Raw genomic sequence first — 27,358 nt, 5'->3', positions numbered from 1 at the left:
GAGAGAAACAGAGAGGGAGGGAGACAGAGAGGGGGAGAGATAGAGAAAGAGGGAGAGAAAAACACAGAGAGGGAGACAGAGAGGGAGAGATACAGAGAGGGAGAGATACAGAGAGGGAGAGATACAGAGAGGGAGAGATACAGAGAAAGAGGGAGAGAGAGAGACAGAGAGAGGGAGGGAGACAGAGAGAGGGAGGGAGACAGAGAGGGGAGAGATAAAGAGAAAGAGGGAGAGAGAAACACAGAGAGGGAGACAGAGAGGGAGACAGAGAGATTAACAGAGAGAGAGAGGGACAGAGAAATAAATAAAAGGTAAATAAAACTATTTTTAAAAGTGTGTATGAACTCTGGAGGGCTTTGTGTGTGTGTTTACATACCTGGGGTTGTGTGGAGGTGGGTCTGAAGGCCTGTCCCCCGGTAAAAGGGTGCTGTAGCCACAGGTCGTACTCTCTCCTGGACACCTCCTTACTCAGCACCCTGTAGGCCTCGTTCAGCTCCACAAACTGGCCATGCAGCCCCGGGTTAGACAGGGCACTGTCTGGGTGCATTTGGTAGAGAGACAAGAAGCAGTGAGGATTACTGATGAAAAAAACCAATAGACACCAGCACACTGTTGAATCTCCCGCTGTTTCAGTCAGTGCTAGATGGATGTGTGCACAATACTTTCGAGCAGTCAGGATAAGGATTAGGACAAATCAGGGTTACTACAGTACCTGCACACAGACAGCACAGGAGGCTGCTGAGGGGAGGACGGCTGATAAGACGTGGCCCTTTCTGGGTGTAGATCGTGGCTCCCCCCCCCCCACACTCTCTCCGAAACCAGGTTTAGTACCTCAGGGCATAAATACCAGATAAAAACTACCATGCAGTATTCAGAGAGAGAGAGAGAACAAAGAACTTCACTTGGCCAAACTCCTAAATCCCCAAAATGTGAGAATTAAACATTCTTTCTACTTTTGAGAATGTGGGAATGATTGGTGGACACTTAAGGGACAGTTATGTTGAGTGTGTTTCATTTGGTGATCTCATGAAAACAGAAAACACACATAACAATATCTCTTAAAGTGTGCATTTCCCAGCTGTAAGGTTTACATCTAAATATTGCGAAATGTATGTGATTAAACATGGAACTATTTGTGAAAGTATGTAATGTGATGTTAACCTTCTAAATGAGAGTATGGGTTTTTTATATGAAGATTAACTAGTCAGTGGCCCCGCCCACGTGAGCATAGACATTACGTCGGCATCATGGAACCGCCGTTTTCTACTGAAACGTATAAAACCCACTCCTGATGAAATTCACACCAAACCACACAAACCCAGGAGTAAGCTAAGGTTGCAAATGGTTGAATTTCTAAGACCAAAACATGCCGGGTGACGCTGGTGTGTGAAGTGGTTTAAACTACAACTCTACCAAAGGACAAGACTATACCACGTGGAGCATTGGCTACACGGCTGGAAATGGTTCAACTTGAGACAATCGATCCCTACAGAATAAGAGCAAATCTTAGACGTTTAATTACTAGTCTGCAGCTAGAAATTACATAAAATTACATAAACTATTCTATGAGAACATTTCTGAATGGTACTTTGAAGTATCCATTCTTACCACTTACAACCACAAAAGACTGTGACTTCAATAAAAGTTAACCAGAGACTCTGATGAATCCTACAGGACGATTGAGGATTCCAACAGAGAAGACAACAACAACAGCATACGGGCGTAAATATATATACACATTACAAAGATTCTCGAATGAGCGGCCGTTCATGTGCAAAGGATTAGCATTTCAATTAATATAATTATAGACTGTGTGTAGTGAATCCATGTTGTCTTTCCCGCTCTTTCTCAGACCACACCCCCTTCCCTTTGTCTACCAAGCCGTCATATCGGCTTAGCCCACTAGGGACTTTTCTATCATTGTTAGTAACCAATATCTACTATTTGTTTTTATGTATTTCTGTGATTATTTAGTTAGTAAATAAATAAATAAATAATCAAGCCAATTTGTATATTGCTGATTCATAATTTATGCCAGGGTTTGTGCAGATAATCAAGAATTTTTACGACATTCAGATGAGACTGATAGAAGGTAAAGAATAATTAATGATTGACTGCTATTGATATAAAAGATCTTAAGATCTTTAAGAATGAATTCGGAAGATAGCCGCTCTATATAAACTAATGCTTCCGTGGTGCCCAGGATTCCTAATGAGTTAGTTATTGCCTGATTAATTTAATCAAATAATTAAAAGTTAGGTAATCGATTTGAAAATAGAATGTAATTTAATTTAATCACTGTAAAGACATGACAAATGTCTTGCTCGAGCTGTGTACGCAACTGGTTCATCTCTGCTGTGATGCTCACAGGCATTGTGTATTGGAAGAGATTTCTGAATGTTCTTCGCCCAGCATACACCCCTCCAACCAGACATGCTTTATCAACTCATTTTCTGGATACAGAGTTCAAGTGAAGGTCAAGCAAATCATAGAGAAAGCAGACTGTATTGCAGTCATCTCTGATGGGTGGTCGAATGTTCATGGGCAAGGAATAATTAACTACATCATCTCCACCCCTCAACCAGTATTCTACAAGAGCACAGAGAAGGGACAACAGACACACCGGTCTCTACATTGCAGATGAGCTGAAGGCAGTCATCAATGACCTTGGACCACAGAAGGTATTTGCACTGGTGACAGACAATGTTGTGAAAATGAAGGCTGCTTGGTCTAAAGTGGAGGAGTCCTACCCTCACATCACACCCATTGGCTGTGCTGCTCCTACATTGAATCTGCTCCTCAAGGACATCATGGCACTGAAAACAATGGATACACTCTACGAGAGAGCCAAGGAAATGGTTAGGTATGTGAAGGGTCATCAAGGTATAGCAGCAATCTACCTCACCAAGCAAAGTGAGAAGAATAAGAGCACCACATTGAAGCTGCCCAGCAACACCCGTTGGGGTGGTGTTGTCATGTTTGACAATCTCCTGGAGGGGAAGGAGTCTCTCCAAGAAGTGGCTATATCACAGTCTGCCGATATGGACAGCCCCATCAAGAGGATCCTCCTGGATGATGTATTTTGGGAGAGCGTGGTAAGCAGCCTGAAACCTATAGCAGTAGCCATTGCACGGACTGAGGGAGACAATGCCATCCTGTATGATGTTCAGACTCTGCTTGCAGATGTAAAAGAAGAAATCCGCACTGCCCTCCCACTTCACTGTTGCTCCAAGCAGAAGAAACTGCAGTTCTGAAATACATCAAAAAGCGTGAAGCCCAAGTATGCTGGCAAGAGCATCCTGTCTGGTGCAGAGATCAACTAGGCCTATGGTGTCATCACTTCCGTGTCTCACCACGTTGGCCTGGATGAGGGCAAGGTTCTTGGCAGTCTGGCAAAGTACACTTCCAATCAAGGGCTTTGGGATGGAGATGCAATATGGCAGTCGTGCCAACATATCTCATCAGCCACCTGGTGGACTTTGTGGATCTGAGGCTCTTTCCCCTGTTGCATCCATCAAAAGGTTTGTTTGTCTCCATATGATACGGTAAATATATCCAATAGAAAAAACATCTACATTTAAAATGGTATTAATATGAATTTGCATATATTCCTGTCAATTCCCAAGGAAAGTTTCCACCTCTGACTATTCGACAAAATGTGCAACCCTAGTGGGGGTGCTTTGCTGGTGACACTGAGGGTGATTTATTTAGAATTCAAGGCACACTTAACCAGCATGGCTACCACAGCATTCTGCAGCAATACGCCATCCCATCTGGTTTGCGCTTAGTGGGACTATCATTTGTTTTTCAACAGGAAAATGACCCAACACACCTCCAGGCTGTGTAAGGCCTATTTGACCAAGGAGGAGAGTGATGGAGTGCTGCATCACATGACCTGGCCTCCACAATCACCCGACCTCAATCCAATTGAGATGGTTTGGGATGAGTTGGACCACAGATTGAAGGAAAAGCAGCCAACAAGTGCTCAGCATATATGGGAACTCCTTCAAGACTGTTGGAAAAGCATTCCAGGTGAAGCTGGTTGTGAGAATGCCAAGAGTGTGCAAAGCTGTCATCAAGGCAAAGGGTGGCTACTTTGAAGAATCTAAAATATATTTTGATTTGTTTAACACTTTTTGGCTACTACATGATTCCATATGTGTTATTTCATAGTTTTGATGTCTTCACTATTACTGTACAATGTAGAAAATAGTCAAAATAAAGAAAAACTCTTTAATGAGTAGGTGTGTACAAACTTTTGACTGGTGCTGTATATATACACAGTTGAAGTCAGAAGTTTACATACACTGAGGTTGGAGTCATTAAAACTAGTTTTTCAACCATTCCACAAATGTCTTGTTAACAAACTATAGTTTTGGCAAGTCGGTTAGGACATCTACTTTGTGCATGACACATGTAATTTTTCCAACAATTGTTTACAGACAGATTATTATTCCGGTGGCTCAGAAGTTTACATACACTAAGTTGACTGTGCCTTTAAACAGCTTGGAAAATTCCAGAAAACGATGTCATGGCTTTAGAAGCTTCTGATAGCCTAGTTGACATCATTTGATTCAACTGGAGGTGTACCTGTGGATGTATTTCAAGGCCTACCTTCAAACTCAGTGCCTCTTTGCTTGACATCATGGGAAAATCAAAAGAAAACCGCCAAGACCTCAGAAAATAAATTGGAGACCTCCACAAATCTGGTTCATTCTTGGGAGCAATTTCCAAATGCCTGAAGGTACCACGTTCATCTGTACAAGCAATAGTACGCAAGTATAAACACCATGGGACCACGCAGCCGTCATACTGCTCAGGAAGGAGACGCGTTCTGTCTCCTAGAGATGAACGTACTTTGGTGCGAAAAGTGCAAATCAATCCCAGAACAACAGCAAAGGACCTTGTGAAGATGCTGGAGGAAACAGGTACAAAAGTATCTATATCCATAGTAAAACAAGTCCTGCATCGACATAACCTGAAAGGCCGCTCAGCAAAGAAGAAGCCACTGCTCCAAAACCGCATAAAAAAGCCAGACTACGGTTTGCAACTGCACATGGGGACAAAGATTGTACTTTTTGGAGAAATGTCCTCTGGTCAATGAAACAAAAATAGAACTGTTTGGCCATAATGACCATCGTTATGTTTGCAGGAAAAAGGGGAACGCTTGCAAGCCGAAGAACACCATCCCAACCATGAAGCATGGGGGTGGCAGCATCATGTTGTGGGGGTGCTTTGCTTCAGGAGGTTCTGGTGCACTTCACAAAATAGATGGCTTCATGAGAAAGGAAAATGATGTGGATATGTTGAAGCAACATCTCAAGACATCAGTCAGGAAGTTAAAGCTTGGTCGCAAATGGGTCTTCCAAATGGACAATGACCCCAAGCATACTTCCAAAGTTGTGGAAAAATGGCTAAGGACAACAAAGTCAAGGTATTGGAGTGGCCATCACAAAGCCCTGACCTCAATCTTATAGAAAATTTGTGGGCAGAACTGAAAAAGCGTGTGCGGGCAAGGAGGCCTACAAACCTGACTCAGTTACACCAGCTCTTTCAGGAGGAATGGACGAAAAATTCACCCAATTTATTGTGGGAAGCTTGTGGAAGGCTACCCGAAACGTTTGACTCAAGTTAAACAATTTAAAGGCAATGCTATCAAATACTAATTTAGTGTATGTAAACTTCTGACCCACTGGGAATGAGATGAAGGAAATAAAAGCTGAAATAAATCACTCTCTACTATTATTCTGACATTTCATATTCTTAAAATAAAGTTGTGATCCTATCTGACCTAAGACGGAATTTTTTACTCTGATTAAATGGCAGGAATTGTGAAAAACTGAGTTTAAATGTATTTGGCTGTAGGTGTATGTAAACTTCCGACTTCAACTGTATATATTTATTTATTTTTGCACGTTAATTTGGCCTTAATACGTGTCACATTTCAGTTTGCAAACAATGTAAAACATTTTTTTTTATAAATCATTGAGTTAATATAGCCGCACACAAACATGGTCGCTTTTTTGCTTTCTTATGGCAGCTCGAACGTGCAGGTGTTCCAGCCTAGCTCAGTGCTTTCTGTGGTGGTGGGACAGCCTGCAGAAAATACGGAGCGTAGGGGTTGGTAACGTTCTCTAGTTGCGCTGTGATTGGCTCAGTGTTCTGTCACTCATGGGGACACCACGTCACTGCAAAATCTACGGGGAGAGCTCGAAAATTCAAGCCCCTTGGGTGCTTCCATAGAGTTACATTAGAATTGCCCATCCAAGAAGGCTCAAGGTCATTGGCCACAGATAAAATGACATAAATTCATGTTATATCTACCGTAGCTTTGATTGGACTGATCAAACTTAGCTACCAGGCTAGCAGTCATTATCATTAATCAAATCGACAATCTATTGGCAAATCACTTTCAAACCTTGTCATATGAAGAGAAATTATGAAGAGAAATAGATAAAGGTAAAACACAATACAGATAAAACATATCGGTGCTCATCGGCCATTGGACATAAATATTACACAACAAGTTGGAAATCGCAAATTCAACAATGCGTGGTTTGGAAGGAATCAGTGGTTAACTGCAAGCATTGCAAAGCAATCACTAGCCTGCTATTCAGTGGAGTGGGTGTGTGGTCCAAGTCTGGGCTTAATAAGGGTCTCTTTTCCAAGCTTAAAAGGATAAACATTCAACACTGGTCATAATGTCAATCCAGCATGACTTCTGCCGAGTTCAAAACAACTGGAAACTTGAAACTAGGAAATCTCAGACTTCAGTGAACTCAAGACAACTGTGAACTTGAATGGTCATCCAACTCAGAAATCCAAGTCAGAAACTGTCCTCTTTTTAGAGCTCCGACCTGAAGATTCCTGATTCGACCTTGTTTTTTTCAGTTCCCAGTTGTCTTGAAAGCGCCATAAATCCAGAGAATGCCAGACTTCGATGACAAAATTTTCCCTTAAGGACTTGCCGTGCCACCTTCCTGTTCAAGTGAGCACAGCACAACAAGGTGAGTCCAAAAAATGTATTGTATGCAGCTGCATAAATGATGTAATATGCCAGGGAGATATGTATACTGTAGCTAAGAAAGTAATACTAAGTGTATGTTGTGTAGTAAGCGGTTAGTAGCCTTACCCTAATAATTTGGTCCCTTTTCCCCTCCTAACTTAGCCTACTGTTCTGACTTGGTGGTGCACATGTAGCCTATAGCCTGTTTTAGAGAAATGTCATCATTGAATATTGTAAGAGCTTTTATTGTCTGCTTATATGCCCCCTTTATTTATCCTATGGTTCTGACTTGGTGTACAGGGAGAATACTGTAAGAACGGCCCATGTTCTGAATTCTGTTGCTGTACTTTTCAAAAGTGCTGAAAAAATTGATATATTGACTACGTCCGTCCTAGCTCGCTCATTAATGTATTAATCGAAATTACAGATTGCCTCTTATCCACTCGTCGTCCCTTATGCCATAATTTGTACATCTCAACTGTCAGTACAAACCACATTTGTTCAAGCAAGTCAGCCATATCAGCAGTTTTTTTTAAAGGCAGTAAATGTTTAAAAGGCTGAATTAACCGTTGTCGCTGCCAGACAAGGCTCCGCTGATAGCCTGGTGTAGCCGTGGTAAGGATTCACTCCATGGTGCTGAAAAGAAAGATCTGCTGTTGGGACAGCTTTATGTTGGCCCTAACAGTTTGTGGGCACCGTTTGTCACTGCTATAGTGCAATTAATATATTGTTTAGTGTTGTGTCCTCTAGTGTCTTTGCTGGCATGCATCGGGAAAAAATTGCGGCGTATTCCCCACCAAGATTTACATGCTAAAATCGCCACTGCTCATTCAACACAGATATATACTGGTAAACATACCATACAGCCCTGTTAACATAGAGATCCTCACACCAAAATATAATATACATGAACACCGTGGGAATGCCATGTTGGAAGAAGGTAGAAAAATACTGTGCAAGAGTGCACTCGTGTGGTTGGACAGAGATGCTGCAATATAAAGCATCATGCAGCAAACCCTAAATCTGTGCTGCTTGAACTGTGCCTTTCCTACATTTATTAAGTATGTGAAGCTTTTAAATGACAGGCTAGGAGATTGTCGTACCTTTTTTGATTCGTCAAAAAATCCATTCTTTATTTGCTCCAGTGAGGCATCAGGTTTTACACCAAGAAGGTTGTAATAGTTTACTGCCACTCTGCAATAAGACACAATGAATGCTAATTAAACAGAATGACAACACAGTGCTGGGATCACAGGCCCGGACTGGCAAGCTTTTAACTGAGGAATCATTGTGAAAGGCTAAATCTGATTATTATGTAACTGCTTATTCAGATTGTAATGGGAACCTGGCAAAATTCTGGAAAACTGTAAAATCTTTTAAGGATTCTACTTCCTCCTCTCTGCTACAACAAATTAATTCAGACACTGGCCTTATTACGGGGGGAAAATGCCATCATTGATGCATTTAATCACCATTTTATTTCAGCGGGCTCTCTTTGAAAGAACTTGTAAGCCTATTCACAATGACATTGGGCTGGATGCTGATAGCATAAACTTGCTGAATGAGCACAGAAATTATAGTTGGTACAGCTTTTCTTTCAGAAAAAGAAGACCTGAATGATTTGTGGGCAATAGACAACAAGAGATCCACAGAGGCTGACCAATTGAATCCAGGTCTGCCTATCATTGTTGGCTAAATAACTCACATTTGAACATTGTTATCAGGAAATGTTCCAAAAGTATGGAAATCAGCTCTTGTTCTGCCACTCCATAAGGACGGGGATAGTAGTGATCTTAATCATTGTCACCCCATTCCAAGGCTTCCTTGTCTAGCTAAGATTCTTGAAACCTTGGTAAATGAACAACTTTGCTATTTTTTTATCTGAAAAATTTATTTGGAATGTAAACCAATCAGGGTTTTGGCCTGGACATACCACAATCACATCAACCACTTTAGTTGTTCATTATCTTGTCAATGCTTTAGACACTAAAATGAAATGTGCTGCTTTGTTTGTGGACCTGTAAAAAGCTTTTGATACTGCTGATCATGCTATTTTATTGAATAAGTTGTCCTCAATAGGCCTGAGCTCTGACGGCTGTTCTTGGTTTCATGATTATCTTAGTGACAGAACTCAGGCCATCGTGATTGATGGGGTTAAGTGTAAACTTCTTGAAGTACATAAAGATGTACCACATAGGTCGATTTTGGGACCTTTTCTCTTCACTACTTATATAAACACCATTGGTCAATCTGTTAAAAATTCTAAACTTAATCTATATGCGGATGATACTATTATGTATGCTACTTCCCCAACTGTTGATCTGGCTGTGTTAAAACTAGTCAGATTTTAGAGCTATGCAGAAATCCCTTGCTGGTTTAAAACTTGTGCTTAGTACAGGCAAAACGAAATGCATGTTGTTTTCAAACTCCCATAAGAATGTTTCAGATGAACTACATGTTCACTCATTAGATGGTTCTCCAATCGAAAGTGTTCCCAGATACAAATACTGAGGCATTTGGATTGATGTGTATTTGACATTTAAAAAACATATATACTGAACAAAAATATAAACACATTTAAAGTGTTGGTCACATGTTTCATGAGCTGAAATAAACGATCCCACACATGTTCCATAGGCACAAACATGTATTTCTCTAAAATGTTTTGCACACATTTGTTTACATCCCTGTTAGAGAGCATTTCTTCTATGCCAAGATAATCCATCCACCTGACAGGTGTGGAATATCAAGATGCTGATTAAACAGCATGATCACTACACAGGTGCACCTTGTGCTGGGGTGAATAAAAGACAACTATAAAATGTGTAGTTGTCACACAACACAATGCCACAGATGTCTCAAGTTGAGGGAGCTGCAATTAGCATGCTGACTGCAGGAATGTCCACCAGAGCTGTTGGCAGAGAATTGCATGTTCATTTCTGTAACATAAGCTGCCTCCAACGTCGTTTTAGGGAATTTGGCAGTACATCCAATCAGCCTCACAACCGCACACCACGTGTATTGGATCCTGTGGGCGAGCGGTTTGCTGATGTCAACATTGTAAACAGAGTGCCATTTTGAATGCACAAAAATACCGAGACGAGATCCAGAGGCCCATTGTGAGATGCATATCAGTATTCCCAGTCATGAGAAATTCATAGATTAGGGCCTAATTAATGTATTTCAATTTCCTCAAATTGTTGCATGTTAAGTTTTTATTTTTGTTAAATATTGTAGCGGTGGCTATAAGCTTGCTAGCTAACTCGACTAAAGACACTGGGCTAAGCTTTTGACCTATGTTGTCACGTGGCAAAACAAGTATTTTAACAACAAAAAAAGCAATGGTGAATTGCAAGGGTAGAGAAGCATAGACGTACCGAAATGTTGTACTTTCTTCGCATCATAACAAGTATACTGGGGATTGTTGCATAAAATTGTCTGGCAGAGTGTTGGGGTGTAATCATTACAACGATTCTGTTGCGTTTACTCCAAACGGAAACTATAGTTTATATTGGACAAATTCAGGTAGGTCCCTCCCCATTTCGTTCCGTTTGCAACTGAAAACAAAATATATGTTCTTAGTGTACAAATTCAGGACGTTAAGAGCCCAGTTTCACTCCTTTTCAGACCGTTTATTCCATACTGAACACGACCACACACTACTGCACGTTTCGGGGTTAACCCTTCCTTGTCTTTCTATTCTCTACAAGATAATGCATCAAAACTGGATTGTTTTTCTTGTGGCTAATAGCAAAAAATACACACATTTAATGCATTTCACACACTTTTGAGTTTTTCTTCAACACCCCAAAATAGTATTTTACTCATCATTGCAATCACAGCAGTTTACTTCATGTTCTCACCAACCTCACGCCTCCTCCAATCAGCTGTAGAAGTGGGCGGTGCTGACCTGAGTGTTATGACTCGTCCACTAAATCACTTCCTGGACTTTTAAGACCATATATTTTGTAAGTTACTAGTAGCTTTGCATTTGTCTCTCAGCGACCAATTTTTAAATATGTTTCTGACTTTCAAACGCTCGAGGCTTTGGTTCAGTCAGCGGCCATTCCATAAAAGTAATCTATATGTTCGTTAAGGCTTGACTTGTTTATGCTATAGCAGTGGAAGGAAGCTATTGGTAAGGATCAATCTTTTAAACTATAGCCGTGTTTGTGGCATTGATAAATTAGCTTGTCAGAAAAAGGTGCTGGGTTCAAACCGTCAAACGAATTTTAGCGAGAAGCTAGCTACTAGCCCAAGATGTACTCTTACGGAGCCTAACGTTACCCCTTAAGTTCAAGGACCTTTAGGTTATTTCAGAGGTAGACTGGCTCTGGCAGCCAAAACGCCATCTAAACGCGAATCAATTACAATACGGTTCTAGAAACATTAAGCCCTCTACTTTCATATCACAGGAAAGTTATTTAACAAATACAAAACATACACTTAATGTACACTTTTAACGGCTTTATCAGTTGCAGCTGACAGTATTTTCAGTGACAACACGTTTCTGGCGGCCTTCTGCCATTACAGACAGATGTTTGGAGCATGCTAGACAGCTATTTAGCACAGGTGGTCCCTCTGCCTTCCCAGCCTGGTCTCATAGACTTGACGTAACATAGTAAATGTAAACCCGGGACACCCAAATTAGTGTGACATGTTCGGTTTGGTTACATAAGACAGATGGTTGGGGTGGATGGGTGTCAGTTTGCCAGCTATTCACTTTACAGCAGCTTCATAGCTACAATTTTATGATTCAGCCTGAAAATTAATTCCAAAACTTTTCCAGCATCCCTTCTGTAAACACACAGCTCTACTACTTCTGAGCTTAGTCACATGGTAAAACTTAGCCCTTGATCATGGCTCTCAGTTCCATTCCATTACACATAAGAGTCATTGGACGAAGGCGTCTTCTGTACGGGGGAGTTTTGTTAAGGGCCACAACGCTCGGTCTGAACATTAACGCGCATCTCTTGCAGTACGGTTTTGGAAGCATAAGGACCTAATCTTTCGTATCATCAAGAAATACTTTTCTAAAAACTAAAGGTTAAATTGATAGAAACCTTTTATAAGGTTAGGGTTCCCACACATATTTCCATGTTAGAGCACAGAGTGGACTACCTGTGCTAATTAGCTATCTGCGTCTCCGAACACCTGTGTGTAAACGGGAGATGGACGCCACAAATGTGTAGTCACTGAAAAATACTGTCGGCTGCAACTGTGTTAAAATCGATTAAAACTGTGTGCAGTAAGTGTATATTTTGTATTTGTCGAATAATTTTCCTGTAATATGAAAGTAGAGGGCTTTATCTTTCTAGAACCGTATCACAATTGAGACTTGATTCGCGTTTAGATGGCGTTTTGGCTGCCAGAGCCAGTCTACCTCTGAAATAACCTAAAGGTCCTTGGACTTAAGGGGTAACGTTAGGCTCCGTAAGAGTACATCTTGGGCTAGTTCAATCAGTTTCTCGCTAAAGTTCGTTTGACCTTTTGGTCCCGGCACTTTGTTGCTGACAAGCTAATTTATCAATGACTTATGTTGCTAGAACCGTACCATTATTGGGAATTCACGTTTAGTATTTGGCTGTTTTGACTTTGAGAGCCCTTTAAACAGAACATGTAAGGTCCTTAGACTGTAAAGAGTAACGTTAGACTCCTTTAGTCCAATATTGGGCTAGGTAAAACTATCCTTCCTCAATTTGAAAATGATCTTCATTTATTCTACACAAACATGAGAGCTGATTGATATGATTCCGATTTGATCAGGCTTAATCAGAATGGATCCTGAGGTCTCTGTGCTGTTGCACTGCACCGCCTGGGGAGGTCTCCTGGAACCACAAGTGCAGGTGGAGCTTTCTGCCAGGTAAATTCAGAATTCATTACTTTCAATCGATAGACTACTTCTAACAACCAACCAACTAACTATAAAACCAGTTATCAAACACAATGAATCTACTGTCCTCTCACTCCATCTCTCTCTCTCTATTCATCAAGGTTTAACCGTCAGACAGACCCAGCACTGGAGAGTCACATAGAGGAGGTGTGGACAGAGAGGGTGACCATGGAGCCATGGCTTTTCAATGGGGCCAAATTCAGGCTGCACTCTTTCAGTCTGGCCTCACCCCAGCCCTCTTGTCCACCTACACCCCAGCCTCCCTGCATGAATGGAGGAGGAGACAGAGATGGAAGGCAATGTAGCATTCAGAAGGAGGAAGAGGGCCAACACGAGACAAAGGGGAACGCTGACTCTGGAAGAGCACAGGTGCTCAGACACCAAAGGGATCAAATAGACGGAGTCATAGGTGAACGACAGCATAATGACAAGGATTTGAGTAGCTATAAGCAGAGGGAGGGGAACCTCAGAGACTCGCAAACCTCCACCCCAGGGTGCAGAGACCAACATCCTGCTGTGGGAAGCAGTGCAGCAGAAGCTCAACCCTTCCCACAGAGAGATGTGGGTGGGAAGGGTGAGGGGCCCACTCCCATCCTGACCCTGAGGTTGGGCCTAACCTGCTATAGGGACTTCCTGGGCACCAACTGGTCTCAGAGAGCAAGGAAGCTTCGCCAGCGTGCGGAGGTGGAGTATGGGGATCCTCTGGCGCTATTGGCCCAGCCGCTGGGGGTGGGTGGGGTCTTGTGTACGGCTGACAGACAGGTGGTGCTGATCAGGAGGAGCCAGCAAGTGGCGGAGGCAAGGGGGCTGCTGGACATCCCTGGGGGGCACCCTGAACCAAAGGTGAGATGGGAGAAAGAGGGTGAAAGTTAAACCAATACTGTATGAAATGTGGTATTCTATCATCCATACTTGTGAGGTTGGTTGGATTAAGTTATGACACTTATTCAAAACGACTGTTGAACTGCATTCTATTTCCATTGTTTGCCATACTTATGGCATCTAATTACCATTGCTGCCTCCTCCCCCTTTCCCCCAGGCTGTGTTTGAAGGCCTCGATGAGGAGGACAGGATCAGGGTGGAGATGCTGCAGTGGAGGGAGGAGGCTGTGGTCAGAGAGCTGTTCTCTTCTGTGTGCGCTGAGATCAGAGACGAGGTGAGACAAAGAAACATAGCTGCTGGCCATGAGAGTGGTCAAGGACAGTTTGTTTGTTTATCCCCTTTCTCTCTCTCTCTCTCTCTCTCCATCAATCATTTTCTTTCTCCATCTCTTTCATTAAGTTCGTCTTCATTCCTCTCATTACGACCCCATTGTCTGTCTGCAGGTAAATGTTCCTCTGTGTTCTCTGGGTGAGCCGATACTGATGGGCATCGCTCTGAATCACACCAGTGCAGGCAGACCCAGTGCAGAGTTCTACATCAGGTACTCACAAAGGAAATGACATCATAGAAAAGAGCCCTTCATTATCAGGCCCATGTTTGATAACTGACCACAAAATGATAAGACATTCAGTGTTATACAATTCCTATGTTGTGTTGTCTGTCCCCAGTTGTTCACTGACTTCCACAGAAGTTCGAGAGCTTTACTGGCAGGGGGGCATTGAGGCCCAGGAGTCTACAGAAATCGTGTTCTTGAGCCAAACAGTAAGGAGCGCCACAAGTTACTGTAATCTGTGCATAAATAAAATGTTATGTCTAAGAACACAGCAAAACAAAGCATATGGAAAGTTCATAATTGAAACATAGATACTGAACAATGTCATACAAATAGTTTAAACAGTTTATTACACAATAATAACACCTTATGTGTAATGAATCTCTGAACGTGTGCCTTGTGATTTGAAGGAGGTGCTACGGCTAGACCAGAGCACCCCCCTGTGGTCGGAGTTGTGTCCTTCAGCCAAGGGTGCAGTGCTGCTCTATCAACTAGTGCTGCCTGACCGAGAAAACAAAAGCAATTGATCACAAACTCCAGCTACTGCACCGGATATCATTTCCAGATGATGAAATTAATACAATAGACATTTTCTTCAATGAAAAAGCAGCGATTTAATGTTGTTGTTGCTTTAAGAGACAATACTGTTGTAGAAAGTTCGAGCCCCCTGCTATGAAAATGTCTAAGGAAACATTCCCTGAATATAAAGTTCCAGCAGTATTACAGAAAAGATAACTCCATACAAACATTGCTTGATGTTTGACACTTAGGCACCTGGTGGAGGCACAATATTTCCCAACTTTGCATAAAAATGCTGTAAGATAATGTAAGAAATATAACATGTATAATAAATCTTTATAAAACCACCTGCTGATTTTGCTAATCTCTTTAGATGTTTAACAGTAATCACGGTAACTATCGTAAGCGTAGTTCCTGTTACCATAGTAGCCCTGGTCTTGGTAAACCTGATTCTTGTTGCCGTAATAGTCCTGGTCTTGGTAACTCTGATTCCACTGAACAGAGAGGGGGAGAGAGAGAGAATAGAATACATCATTCATACGGTTCAACAGAGACCTTGACTGTGAGACTTTTAACATGTGAGACTGTCTATGGTGCTGCAAGATCTGACTGCACTTCCTCTCAGAGCTCTGTACACAGGTATGCTCTCTATCCTACCCTCTACCCTGTCTATAGCATTTACCTGTTTTGCACACACACACTGGTACCAGGGTCTCAGAAAAATGTGGCGCAGGACATTTGACCAGCAGCATTTTCATTTACCGGACATTTGAGAAATTTACCGGACCCATATGCATTGGATGTGCGTAACCTGATGAGGGCGTCCACCCACGGTGCTCAGAATAAAATAAATCACATTTAGATTATGGTAATTCATTTTAACAGAACATGAAACTCGAGGATGCAACGTGCTCCTTACGGAATTCCCATGCAGAATTTAAAGATGTTAGAATAACTGTCCACATGTACTTTTCCTCAGCCAAGAAGACAAGTAAGGAACAGCAACATCACTAGCCTGTCAATCTACTATCCCCCATAGTAGAAAAGTTAACCTATTCTATTGGTCAGTTTGTGGAGAAAGAACTAGCCTATTCTAAACAGACTCTGGGACAGTTGTGGGAATTCATACAACCACTAGGACTAGGATACATCCAAAACAACGTTAAGCAAGGAGTCTGATGCAACAGATTAGAATGATTACCTTAAAATGTTGATCAACTATTATTTCAAGGCAGAAGGCTACGCGTGAATGTTCGTACCATACTGCAATTTAGCGGGAAAAAAAACTTTAAAAGCCACTGCACATGCGAGCTGTTTCATGAGATCGAGATGAAATTATCTTGTCTATTGGAAATGTAGGAATAGTTGAGATAAAGATGCAACAACTAGCATGGGTTGCTAATATGACTAGGATTGGGCCTTTGGCTACTTGACAAGGAAATACATTTGAAAAACAACAAAACATCCGCTAAATAGGCTGTTTTCAATGGCATATGGAAGACTTTATAGTTTGATTGGGTTTTGGCTAAGCTACTTTGAAGCAAGGTAAGACATGCCTCATAATGTAAAATGTTCAGGTTTCAAACAGTTATATGTTTTCAAAATACAAATATGTTTTCAAAATACATACTGCCTCCAGCTCATTGCAAAGCGTTGTGAAGCCTGACAAATTGCCTATGCACTTGAATGGAGAATGGGAAGCACACTTCAATTACCAGTTCAGAAATTAAAATAGTAGCTCTTTTTAATCTTGGCCATCAAAACAGTTTTCAACACGCAATTGCATTTAGAATTGTTGCACAATGATTGAGCTTATAAAAGCACTTTTCACTCCAGCAGCAATAAACAAGGTGTTTGGTGAGCTGTAGCAGCAGCTCTCATGTTCCATTGACAGGTATTTCAATCAATCAATAGGCTAAAATACATTTTCGCAATGGGATTTGTTTTCTTCTCCTGGACAATTGGCTGGGGACATTTTTATTTATCGTCTTTTTTTACTTTTCTTGTTGCCAAATGCCGGCTATTACCGCTAATGGAAACCCTGACAGGTACCCAATGTGCATGCCTGTTTGTGTGTGTGTACCACTACCTGTCTGTAGCATGCTTCCTGTCTGTAGCATGCTTCCTGTCTGTAGCATGCTTCCTGTCTGTAGCATGCTTCCTGTCTGTAGCATGCTTCCTGTCTGTAGCATTCTTCCTGTCTGTAGCATTCTAGCTGTTTGTTGTAGTTTAGCTGTCTGTTGTACTCCCTGTATGCTTCATGGTTAAAGTCATTGCTGCGGTACTGGTAGTTCGCTCCATTGAACGGTTCATCCTGCCAGATAAATATCACAGAAATGTGTCGCCTAGGCTCTAGGTCCTATAACCCCTGCCTCTATATCCTATAGCCCTGCCTCTATATCCTATAGCCCTGCCTCTATATCCTATAGCCCTGCCTCTAGATCCTATAGCCCTGCCTCTAGATCCTATAGCCCTGCCTCTAGATCCTATAGCCCTGCCTCTAGATCCTATAGCCCTGCCTCTAGATCCTATAGCCCTGCCTCTAGATCCTATAGCCCTGCCTCTAGATCCTATAGCCCTGCCTCTAGATCCTATAGCCCTGCCTCTAGATCCTATAGCCCTGCCTCTAGATTATCCTGTAGATTATATACCCCTGCCTCTAGATTATATACCTCTGCCTCTATATCCTATAGCCCTGCCTCTAGATCCTATAGCCCTGCCTCTAGATCCTATAGCCCTGCCTCTAGATCCTATAGCCCTGCCTCTAGATCCTATAGCCCTGCCTCTAGATCCTATAGCCCTGCCTCTAGATCCTATAGCCCTGCCTCTAGATTATCCTGTAGATTATATACCCCTGCCTCTAGATTATATACCTCTGCCTCTATATCCTATAGCCCTGCCTCTAGATCCTATAGCCCTGCCTCTAGATCCTATAGCCCTGCCTCTAGATCCTATAGCCCTGCCTCTAGATTATCCTGTAGATTATATAACCCTGCCTCTAGATTATATACCTCTGCCTCTAGATCATATAGCCCTGCCTCTAGATCCTATACCCCTGCCTCTAGATTATCCTGTAGATTATATACCCCTGCCTCTAGATTATATACCTCTGCCTCTAGATTATATAGCCCTGCCTCTAGATCCTATACCCCTGCCTCTAGATTATCCTGTAGATTATATACCCCTGCCTCTAGATGATATACCTCTGCCTCTATATCCTATAGCCCTGCCTCTAGATCCTATACCCCTGCCTCTAGATTATCCTGTAGATTATATACCCCTGCCTCTAGATGATATACCTCTGCCTCTAGATCCTATAGCCCTGCCTCTAGATCCTATACCCCTGCCTCTAGATTATCCTGTAGATTATATATCCCTGCCTCTAGATTATCTCCTAGATTATGTACCCCTGCTTCTAGGTTATATACCACTGTCTCTAGATTATATACACCTGCCTCTAGATTATCTTCTAGGTCATATACCCCTGCCTCTAGATCATATACCCCTGCCTCTAGATCATATACCCCTGCCTCTAGATCATATACCCCTGCAGCATGGTTTCCAATCTGCTATATCAGCAACTCTCTACTATATCATTCCAGTCTTTTTCTGTCCTATCCAATTAACTAATAATTTTAAATCAATAAAAAATCCCCAAAATGTATGAATTAATAAGGCGGAATATAAGGAAACTATGTAAAGGTGAAGTATGTTTATCAGAGGTTGATTGGATAGACAAGGACTCACATATCTGAGCTGCTGTGGTGTCCAGTACTGCTGATGACCATACGGGTATGGCTGCTCCTGGTTGAACCATGTGTGGTTCCAACCTACAGACAAACAATGTTATTACTATAACCATAATAACCCCAAGGTGTGACATTACCAGACCAAACATATTAAGGAATAATTACACAGTAATAGCGGCACTGAATTTTTCCCCCCCATCAATCATTCTCCCTGACCTCTCAAGTCACCAGCCGCCACTGGATCGTACCCCCTGTCCATCCGGCCCTTGATGAGCGGTTTAGGGGGGTTATAGTCTTGCGTGGCCATCCTTCTAAATCTGGTCTTGTTAAGGTGATAAGACTGAAGTCCGAGGCTATGGGGGTTATTATATCGGACGCGGGGTTTCTTCCGTTGTTTGGGGGCGGAGGGGACAGGGGGGAGCAGGCTTTTCGCCTCTTTTTTGTACCCCTCCAAGAGAGCCTGTGCCTCTTCTCTGGCTAGCTCCACAAACAGCACCTTCTCCAGCAGGTCCCCCTGCTCTGGCAGAGTGCAGCTCACTGCGGAGGAGAGGACATCAACGCAGCATCAAAAGCAACCATACCTTCAGTTAGGTTCTTCTTTCACTGTGTAGGCTTGCACAGTATGTTACTCCATTAAACTTCATCTGTGTGAAAACCATGCAATTATACAACTCAAAGATTCATATGCTGCTACTCTATAGACGTTTTTGAATTGTGTGAATGCTTACGAAATTATACTTAAAAAGGTTATTGCTCATTGGTTATCTTCTGTATTGTATTTCCCTGACCTTTGACCTTGTGGAGATCCGTTTCAGGGATCTTGTCCCCCTCCTCCTCCTGTTGCTCCTGCAGACGCCTCTTCCACTCCTCTTTAGATGGGAACACCACCACCGCCCTCCGCCTGAAACCCGCGAACCACAGCAGCCTCCGGCGCTGAGCTGAGGGGTGGACGTTGGGCTGGGGACGAAGAACAATACATTATTGTCCAATTGTCTTTACAGAGAACTCCAATTCATATTTTTTGCTTGGTGGTATGCAGGAGGAGGAGAGGCAACAAAGAGAGGAGCGGCAGGAGAGAAAGATTGTCTAAACTATCACCTTTAATTATAAACAGATTTTATTCCTAGCCTATCAGTTAATATACCCTCCCTCTTTCAGGGAGCTAGCCAATCAGCAGACCCTGCCTCCCCTGGTTGTCCTATGAAATAGCTACCTACCTGGTCCAGGATGTAGTTGCGTGGAGTCTGAGCCGCCACCTTGATCAGCTCACTGAGACACTGAGAGGCCTGCTGCAGCCTGCTCTCTCTACGACCCTGCCCCTGTGGAGAGGAACACACAGGTACAGCTAACAACATACAGACACACACCTTTGGAATTGATATAATCAATAGATTAATAAAACTATGAATAGTGTTAGTGTTATAATGGTGTTATAGCGTTATAATGGTGTTATAGTGTTATAGTGGTGTTATGTTATAATGGTGTTATAATGGTGTTATGGTGCTATACAAAACACCCTGTGGTGCACTGCACTAGCATCGAATAGCCCCCGCGATTTGCAACTTTTCAGGGAAATCAGGAACCAACACACACAGTCAGTTAGGAAAGCAAAGGCTTGCTTTTTCAAACAGAAATGTGCTTCCTGTAGCACTAATTCCAAAAAGTTTTGGGACACTGTAAAGTCCATGCAGAATAAGAGCACCTCCTCCCAGCTGCCAACTGCAATGAGGATAGGAAACATTGTCACCACTGATAAATCTACGATAATAGATCATTTCAATAAGCATTTCTCTACGGCTGGCCATGCTTTCCACCTGGCTACCCCAACCCCGGCCAACAGCTCTGCACCCCCCGCAGCAACTGGCCCAAGCCCCCCCGCTTCTCCTTCACCCAAATCCAGACAGCTGATGTTCTGAAAGAGCGGCAAAATCTGGATCCCTACAAATCAGCAGGGCTAGACAATCTGGACCCTCTCTTCCTAAAATTATCCACCGCCATTGTTCAACCCCTATTACTAGCCTGTTCAACCTCTCTTTCGTATTGTCTGAGATTCCTAAAGATTGGAAAGCGGCCGCGGTCATCCCCCTCTTCAAAGGGGGAAGACACTCTAGACCCAAACTATATCTATCCTACCCTGCCTTTCTAAAGTCTTCGAAAGCTAAGTGAATAAACAGATCACCGACCATTCTGAATCCCACCGTACCATCTCCGCTATGCAATCTGGTATCAGAGCTGGTCACAGGTGCACCTCAGCCACGCTCAAGGGCCTAAACGATATCATAACCGCCATCGATAAAAGACAATACTGTGCAGCTGTCTTCATCGACCTTAGCCAAGGCTTTCGACTCTGTCAATCACCATATTCTTATCGGCAGACTCGACAGCCTTGGTTTCTCTAATGACTGCCTCGCCTGGTTCACTAACTACTTCTCAGATAGAGTTCAGTGTGTCAAATCGGAGGGCATGTTGTCCGGACCTCTGGCAGTCTCTATGGGGGTGCCACAGGGTTCAATTCTCAGGCCGACTCGTTTCTCTGTATACATCAATGATGTCGCTCTTGCTGCTGGTGATTCTCTGATCCACCTCTACGCAGACAACAACATTCTGTATACTTCTGGCCCTTCTTTGGACACTTTGTTAACACACCTCCAAACGAGCTGCAATGCCATACAACACTCCTTCCGTGGCCTCCAACTGCTCTTAAATGCTAGTAAAACTAAATGCATGCTCTGCAACCGATCGCTGCCCGCACCCGCCTGCCCATCTAGCATCACTACTCTGGACGGTTCTGACTTAGAATATGTGGACAACTACAAATACTTAGCTGTCTGGCTAGACTGTAAACTCTCCTTCCAGACTCACATCAAACATCTCCAATCCAAAATTAAATCTAGAATCGGCTTCCTATTTCGCAACAAAGCCTCCTTCACTCATGCTGCCAAACATACCCTCGTAAAACTGACTATCCTACCGATCCTTGACTTTGGCGATGTCATTTACAAAATAGCCTCCAACACTCTACTCAGCAAATTAGATGTAGTCTATCACAGTGCCATCCGTTTTGTCACCAAAGCCCCATATACTACCCACCACTGTGACCTGTATGCTCTCGTTGGCTGGTCCTTGCTACATATTCGTCACAAAACCCACTGGCTCCAGGTCATCTATAAGTCTTAAAGGTAAAGCACCACCTTATCTCAGCTTACTGGTCACATTAGCAACACCCACCCGTAGCACGCGCTCCAGCAGGTATATTTCACTGGTCACCCCCAAAGCCAACACCTCCCTTGTCCGCCTTTCCTTCCAGTTCTCTGCTGCCAATGGCTGGAACGAATTGCAAAAATCACTGAAGTTGGAGACTTATATCTCCCTCACTAACTTTAAGCACCAACTGTCAGAGCAGCTTACTGATCGCTGCAGCTGTACACAGCCCATCTGTAAATAGCCCATCCAACCAACTACCTACCTCATCCCCATATTTGTTTTTCTGCTCTTTTGCACACCAGTAATTCTACTTGCACATCCTCATCTGCACATATATCACTCCAGTGTAAATTGCTAAATTGTAATTACTTCGCCACAATTGGCCTATTTATTGCCTTACCTCCTTACTTCATTTGCACACACTGTATACAGATTTTTCTATTGTGTTATTGACTGTACGTTTGTTTGTCCCATCTGTAACTCTGTGTTGTTGTTTTTGTCACACTGCTTTGCTTTATCTTGGCCCGGTCGCAGTTGTAAATGAGAACTTGTTCTCAACTGGCCTACCTGGTTAAATAAAGGTGAAAGAAAAAATATATATATAATAATGGTGTTATAATGGTGGTATAGTGTTATAATGGTGTTATGGTGTTATAATGGTGGTATAGTGTTATAATGGTGTTATAATGATATGGTGTTATAATGGTGGTATAGTGTTATATTGGTGGTATAATAGTGGTATGGTGTTATAATGGTGGTATAGTGTTATAATGGTGGTATATTAGTGTTATGGTGTTATAATGGTGTTATGGTGTTATAATGGTGGTGTAGTGTTATAATGGTGGTATATTAGTGTTATGGTGGTATAGTGTTATAATGGTGGTATATTAGTGTTATGGTGTTATAATAGTGTTATGGTGTTATAATGGTGGTGTAGTGTTATAATGGTGGTATATTAGTGTTATGGTGGTATAGTGTTATAATGGTGTTATGGTGTTATAATGGTGGTATATTAGTGTTATGGTGTTATAATACTGGTATAGTGTTATAATGGTGTTATAATGGTGGTATAGTGTTATAATGGTGGTATATTAGGGTTATGGTGTTATAATGGTGTTATAATAGTGAGTAGTTGTGTGTCTGGTGGTCTGACCTTCATGCAGGGTAGGAGGCCTGCGGTGCCCAGCAGGGTGTATCTCTTCTCTGGGTATTGCTTCATGTGAGCCCTGGCCCAGTGGGTCTTACCTGCCCCTGGCAGACCCACCATCATCAACACCTGAGGAGGGAGAGGGGTAGAGCGAGGAGGGAGAAGGGTAGAGCAAGGAGGGAGAGGGGAGAGGGGTAGAGCGAGGAGGGGTAGAACAAGGAGGGGGAGGGAGAGGGCGAGGAGGGAGAGGGGTAGAGCGAGGAGGGAGAGGGGTAGAGCAAGGAGGGGTAGAACGAGGAGGGAGAGGGGTAGAACGAGGAGGGAGAGGGGTAGAACAAGGAGGGAGAGGGGTAGAGAGGGAGGGGTAGAGCGATGAGGGAGAGGGGTAGAGCGAGGAGGGAGAGGGGTAGAGCGAGGAGGGAGAGGGGTAGAGCAAGGAGGGAGAGGGGTAGGGCAAGGAGGGAGAGGGTTAGAGTGAAGAGGGGTCGAGAGGGGTAGAGAGAGGAGGGAGAGGGGTAGAGAATAGGGAGAGGGGTAGAGAGAATAGAGAGAGGGGTAGGGCGGAGAGGGGTAGAGAGAGGGGAGAGAGGGGTAGAGAGAAGAGGGAGAGGGGTAGAGAGAAGAGGGGTAGAGAGAGGAGGGAGAATAGGGGGAGGGAGAGGGGTAGAGCGAGGAGGGAGAGGGGTAGAGCGAGGAGGGGTAGAACAAGGAGGGAGAGAGCGAGGAGGGAGAGGGGTAGAGAGAGGAGGGAGAGGGGTAGAGCGAGGAGGGGTAGAACAAGGAGGGAGAGGGGTAGAGAGGGGAGGGAGAGAGCGAGGAGGGGTAGAACAAGGAGGGAGAGGGGAGGGAGAGAGCGAGGAGGGAGAGGGTAGAGAGAGGAGGGAGAGGGGTAGAGAGAGGAGGGAGAGGGGTAGAGCGAGGAGGGGTAGAACAAGGAGGGAGAGGGGTAGAGAGGGGAGGGAGAGGGGTAGAGAGGGGTAGAGAGGGGTAGAGAGTGGAGGGAGAGGGGTAGAGCGAGGAGGGAGAGGGGTAGAGCGAGGAGGGGTAGAACAAGGAGGGAGAGGGGTGGGGAGGGAGAGGGGTGGGGAGGGAGAGAGCGAGGAGGGAGTGGGGTAGAGCGAGGAGGAAGAGGGGTAGAGAGAGGAGAGGGGTGGAGAGAGGGGGTGGAGAGAGAGGGGTAGAGAGAGGAGAGAGAGGTGTAGCGAGAAGAGAGAGAGAGGTAGAGAGAAGAGGGAGAGGGGTAGAGAGGAGAGGGGTAGAGAGAGGAGAGAGAGGGGTAGAGAGGAGAGGGGTAGAGAGAGGAGGGAGAATAGGGAGAGGGGTAGAGCGAGGAGGGAGAATAGGGAGAGGGGTAGAGAGAATAGGAAGAGGGGTAGAGAGGAGAGGGGTAGAGAGAGGAGGGAGAATAAGGAGAGGGGAAGAGCGAGGAGGAAGAGGGGTAGAGCGAGGAGGGAGAGGGGTAGAGCGAAGAGGGAGAGGGGTAGAGCATGAATAACATGCACACAGGCCAGAGGATAGAGCTCATGTTAGTGCTGGCAGCCATTGCTCTGTTCTGCTCTCTCACCTCACACTGCAGTTTGGAGGTTGGTGGGGTTGGGGCACTGAGCCTTTGTCCAGCAGGCAGGGAGGAGAGGGGGGTGTAACCTGCAGGGCTGGGGTACCAGGGGGGAGATGTGGGGTCCAAGTTGAGGGTGATAGAGGTGTTTTTGCAGAGGACGTGGGGGTACAGCACAGAACCGCAGAGAGCAGACGGACTCAGGTGGAACGCCATTCCCATATGGCGACCGTTCTTATGGAAGGAGAGCTCAACTCCTTCCTCCTTAGAGAAAGACTATGGATGGAAAGATGCAGGGAGACAGGAACAAACCCATAAACACAAAGCGAGGCAGGGATTACTTCAATAGTAAGGTTTGTATTTTTTAGATTCAGACTGTTATCATTAAAATGGCATTTCAACATGTACTGCATTCAAGAAAGTGAGTGAGGTGTAAAAAAAACAACTAGTGTCACTCACAGCATAACAGCCAATGACATCGCCCTCTGAAAAGGGCTCTCCAAACTCCTCCTCTTTCCCAGCCGTCACTTTTCGGCCCCTAGCGTCGTAACCGAAAGACAAGTCCTCATCACCTGAATGAGGGGAACGAGAGACAAATCAGCACAAATTATACAGAAACATTTCATTCATAAGACTCAATGAAGTACCTCTGTTAAACCATGGGGCATTTATAACCAGAACTTTTCCAAACTTCAGTCCTTACCGAGCATCAGGGTGGAGTTCCAACGCTCCACTGACCAGCCCAGTCTCAGACCATGGTGCTCAGGGTCCTCAGGGTCCAGTGATGGGGACACCAGCTTTTTCTCAAACATAGCCTCGAAGCCCACCCTCCCCTGGTGAGTTCCGTGTGTCAGTCTGCACCCAGACCACAGGAGAGGGCAGCGCCCCCAGAACCTTGGCTGGCCGCTGCAGCCGTCCCGGCCGATCTCAAAGTGCAGGTCACCGCCGTCTGTGGAGATTAGAGAGGATGCCCAACTGACCATTAACACCACACTGGTCAACCAGGACAATGAGAGAGAGGTGATCCCTCATAATTAAACTCACAGGAGTCTAGTCTGACCCGCCCTTCGTCTTCCTCGGCATCAACACCATTACTCTCAGGCTGAGGCGGTGGGGATTTGGCCCTGTGTGGAGAGAGAGTTTGGTCATGTTTAAAGACACTGTCTGATGGGTAGGGGATCATTTGCCCAGGCTCACTCAGAAAACCCTGCAGAGCTTGAGTCATGGAGGAAAGGTACTGGATGTATACCTGTTGTACTGGATCTCCTCCTTGAATTCGTAGTAGGCCCTGCCTCTGGTCATCTCACCCTGAGCAGGCCTCTTTACCCCACGCTTCTCCCCTCCACCTCCAGCCCTATTTTCCTTGTCTTTGTCCATGTGAACTACTGCAACGAGAGTGGGGGAGGAGGGGAGTGTGATTGATTGATTACTCTAAAAGTGTAGGCCAATGTACAACATTGGTTATAAACCTGTAACATATGGATACCAGGGTTGGGGTCAACTCCATTTCAATTCCAGTCAATTCAGGAAGTACACTAGAATTCCAATTCTCTTCAATGCTTTTCAATTAGGATTTGTTTTTTGTTTTTAATTGGAGTTTGCTTCACTTTTTGAATTGACTGTAAATAAAATGGAATTGACCCCAACCCTGATGGATACAATAAAAAGAATCATGATATTATTCAGTGTGTCATATCATATCTACCCGTGTCCTGGCTGGTCTGGTCACTGGTCACAGATCCCAGGCTGAGGCTGGATGCAGTGCTGCTCCCTCTCTGGGCCACCATGGAAAGACTGTCCTCCTCCTCAACTCTGTTCTCCACAGCTGATCCTGCATGATCTTCTTTAGACTGCCCAACAACCAACATACTTGTGTCTTGATACACGATGTCTGTCAGTGATATCTGTGATGTAGTAAATGTGTTTTGAATGGGCCAGGTGCTCATGCTTGTTGTGTTTAGTTGTTGGTTTGATGTCGTTTTATCCTCCTCTGCTTCCTGTGTGGCAGTCCGTTTGGAGACTCCACGTGCATGTTCCTCCTCACCCTGTTGTTCTTGAGCGCTCTCTTCTTGGGTGACATGTTTCTGTTGCTCTACTTGTTGATTTAACGAGGTCTGCTCCATCAACCCTTCTTTGTCTGCCGTGGTTTCTGCACACGGGCTCATGGTAAAAGTGCTGATTACACACACGTCTTCCAATTGACTTGTTGACGTGTTATCAAGTTTGGCTGCTGAAATTGCAGGTGCCTCCGTGTCTACACCGGTAGGAGAACAATCAGCTCTAGGTCTCACCATCATCTCTGAACTTGCGGCGCCTGCAACGTCCCCATCGTGTCCAGTGGCTTTCGCCTCCTCGCCCGGTAGAGGGACTTCTCTCTCCATCGCTAACACTGTGGATGCTCTGGGTGAATCGTCATCTTGTGGCTTCGGCTCTTCTCCAAGACCAGGGCCTCCCTTGTCTTGTCCAAGATCGCTTGATTCTGGAGCTTGCAATTCAGCTTCGAACGCGGACATCAAACGCCCAACAAGTTCTGCCTTGAGTCCTTTGATGTCCAGTGCTCGTTCTTTGAGCATGGCTCGTAGTTCGGCCACTTTTAGCTTTTTGACTTCTGACAGTTTCATTTTCCACTGAAATGTGCGTTGCTTTTATCAAGTTTAAAAGGTTACTTTACCTCATGAGCTTTCAAATGACTGTTCTGCAGTAAAAAAAATGTAAAAACTTTAGCAAAAGAAAGCAACTGCTCGAACCAAAACACACCCAGAGACTGCTGTACTGTAAAGTTCAATATACGGTTCTACTCTCTGATTGGTCCATCGGGAAAATAACCCCGCCTTGATATCCAAGCCCTAC

General features: G+C 44.1%; 2 protein-coding genes and 1 long non-coding RNA gene across 7 annotated transcripts; 1 reads left to right on the top strand and 2 right to left on the bottom strand.

The window, feature by feature from the left end:
• Window positions 1–377: 377 nt before the first annotated feature.
• Window positions 378–10,471, bottom strand: LOC115190891 (uncharacterized). Of its 2 annotated transcripts, none has more exons than XR_003877466.1 (3): window positions 10,384–10,471; window positions 8,110–8,200; window positions 378–537 (listed from the first exon to the last, which is right to left on the bottom strand). It is a non-coding gene; the product is annotated as an uncharacterized LOC115190891 (long non-coding RNA). The 2 variants fall into 2 exon arrangements; XR_003877467.1 differs by lacking the exon at window positions 378–537 and adding an exon at window positions 549–831.
• On the top strand, window positions 10,451–15,200 carry nudt22 (nudix (nucleoside diphosphate linked moiety X)-type motif 22). 3 transcript variants are annotated; one of them, XM_029748921.1, is made up of 7 exons: window positions 10,451–10,531; window positions 12,773–12,869; window positions 13,001–13,742; window positions 13,939–14,055; window positions 14,225–14,322; window positions 14,450–14,543; window positions 14,745–15,200. In XM_029748921.1, exons 2-7 carry the CDS (start codon window positions 12,784–12,786, stop codon window positions 14,859–14,861), a joined length of 1,254 nt encoding a protein of 417 aa, XP_029604781.1. In that variant the 5' UTR covers window positions 10,451–10,531; window positions 12,773–12,783; the 3' UTR covers window positions 14,862–15,200. The 3 variants fall into 3 exon arrangements, with proteins under 3 accessions (XP_029604781.1, XP_029604780.1, XP_029604779.1); XM_029748920.1 differs by lacking the exon at window positions 10,451–10,531 and adding an exon at window positions 10,912–10,974; XM_029748919.1 differs by lacking the exon at window positions 10,451–10,531 and adding an exon at window positions 10,961–11,144.
• si:ch211-107m4.1 (heterogeneous nuclear ribonucleoprotein U-like protein 2) lies at window positions 14,662–27,295 on the bottom strand. 2 transcript variants are annotated; one of them, XM_029748918.1, is made up of 13 exons: window positions 26,214–27,295; window positions 25,758–25,893; window positions 25,553–25,632; window positions 25,212–25,457; window positions 24,968–25,080; window positions 24,518–24,784; window positions 22,960–23,082; window positions 19,820–19,921; window positions 19,391–19,559; window positions 18,819–19,139; window positions 18,601–18,683; window positions 15,275–15,347; window positions 14,662–14,835 (listed from the first exon to the last, which is right to left on the bottom strand). In XM_029748918.1, exons 1-13 carry the CDS (start codon window positions 27,127–27,129, stop codon window positions 14,822–14,824), a joined length of 2,643 nt encoding a protein of 880 aa, XP_029604778.1. In that variant the 5' UTR covers window positions 27,130–27,295; the 3' UTR covers window positions 14,662–14,821. The 2 variants fall into 2 exon arrangements, with proteins under 2 accessions (XP_029604778.1, XP_029604776.1); XM_029748916.1 differs by lacking the exon at window positions 14,662–14,835 and having other exon boundaries at window positions 14,929–15,347.
• Window positions 27,296–27,358: the final 63 nt, after the last annotated feature.

This window comes from Salmo trutta, unplaced genomic scaffold (genome assembly GCF_901001165.1).
Source record: "Salmo trutta unplaced genomic scaffold, fSalTru1.1, whole genome shotgun sequence".
In the NCBI taxonomy this organism is placed as follows: domain Eukaryota; kingdom Metazoa; phylum Chordata; class Actinopteri; order Salmoniformes; family Salmonidae; genus Salmo; species Salmo trutta.
Note: the sequence above shows the minus strand (reverse complement) of the source record. Positions and strands in the feature narration are given on the sequence as shown.

Excerpts from the sequence above, each read along its gene's own strand:
- nudt22 (XM_029748921.1), top strand. The coding sequence starts at position 12,784 with ATGGATCCTGAGGTCTCTGTGCTGTTGCACTGCACCGCCTGGGGAGGT. Across the intron at positions 13,743-13,938 it reads GGGGGCACCCTGAACCAAAG|GCTGTGTTTGAAGGCCTCGA; the intron begins GTGAGATGGGAG and ends CCTTTCCCCCAG. Across the intron at positions 14,056-14,224 it reads GCGCTGAGATCAGAGACGAG|GTAAATGTTCCTCTGTGTTC; the intron begins GTGAGACAAAGA and ends GTCTGTCTGCAG.
- si:ch211-107m4.1 (XM_029748916.1), bottom strand. The coding sequence starts at position 27,129 with ATGAAACTGTCAGAAGTCAAAAAGCTAAAAGTGGCCGAACTACGAGCC. Across the intron at positions 25,081-25,211 it reads GAACTCCACCCTGATGCTCG|GTGATGAGGACTTGTCTTTC; the intron begins GTAAGGACTGAA and ends CCCCTCATTCAG. Across the intron at positions 19,140-19,390 it reads GGATCTCCACAAGGTCAAAG|TGAGCTGCACTCTGCCAGAG; the intron begins GTCAGGGAAATA and ends TCTCCTCCGCAG.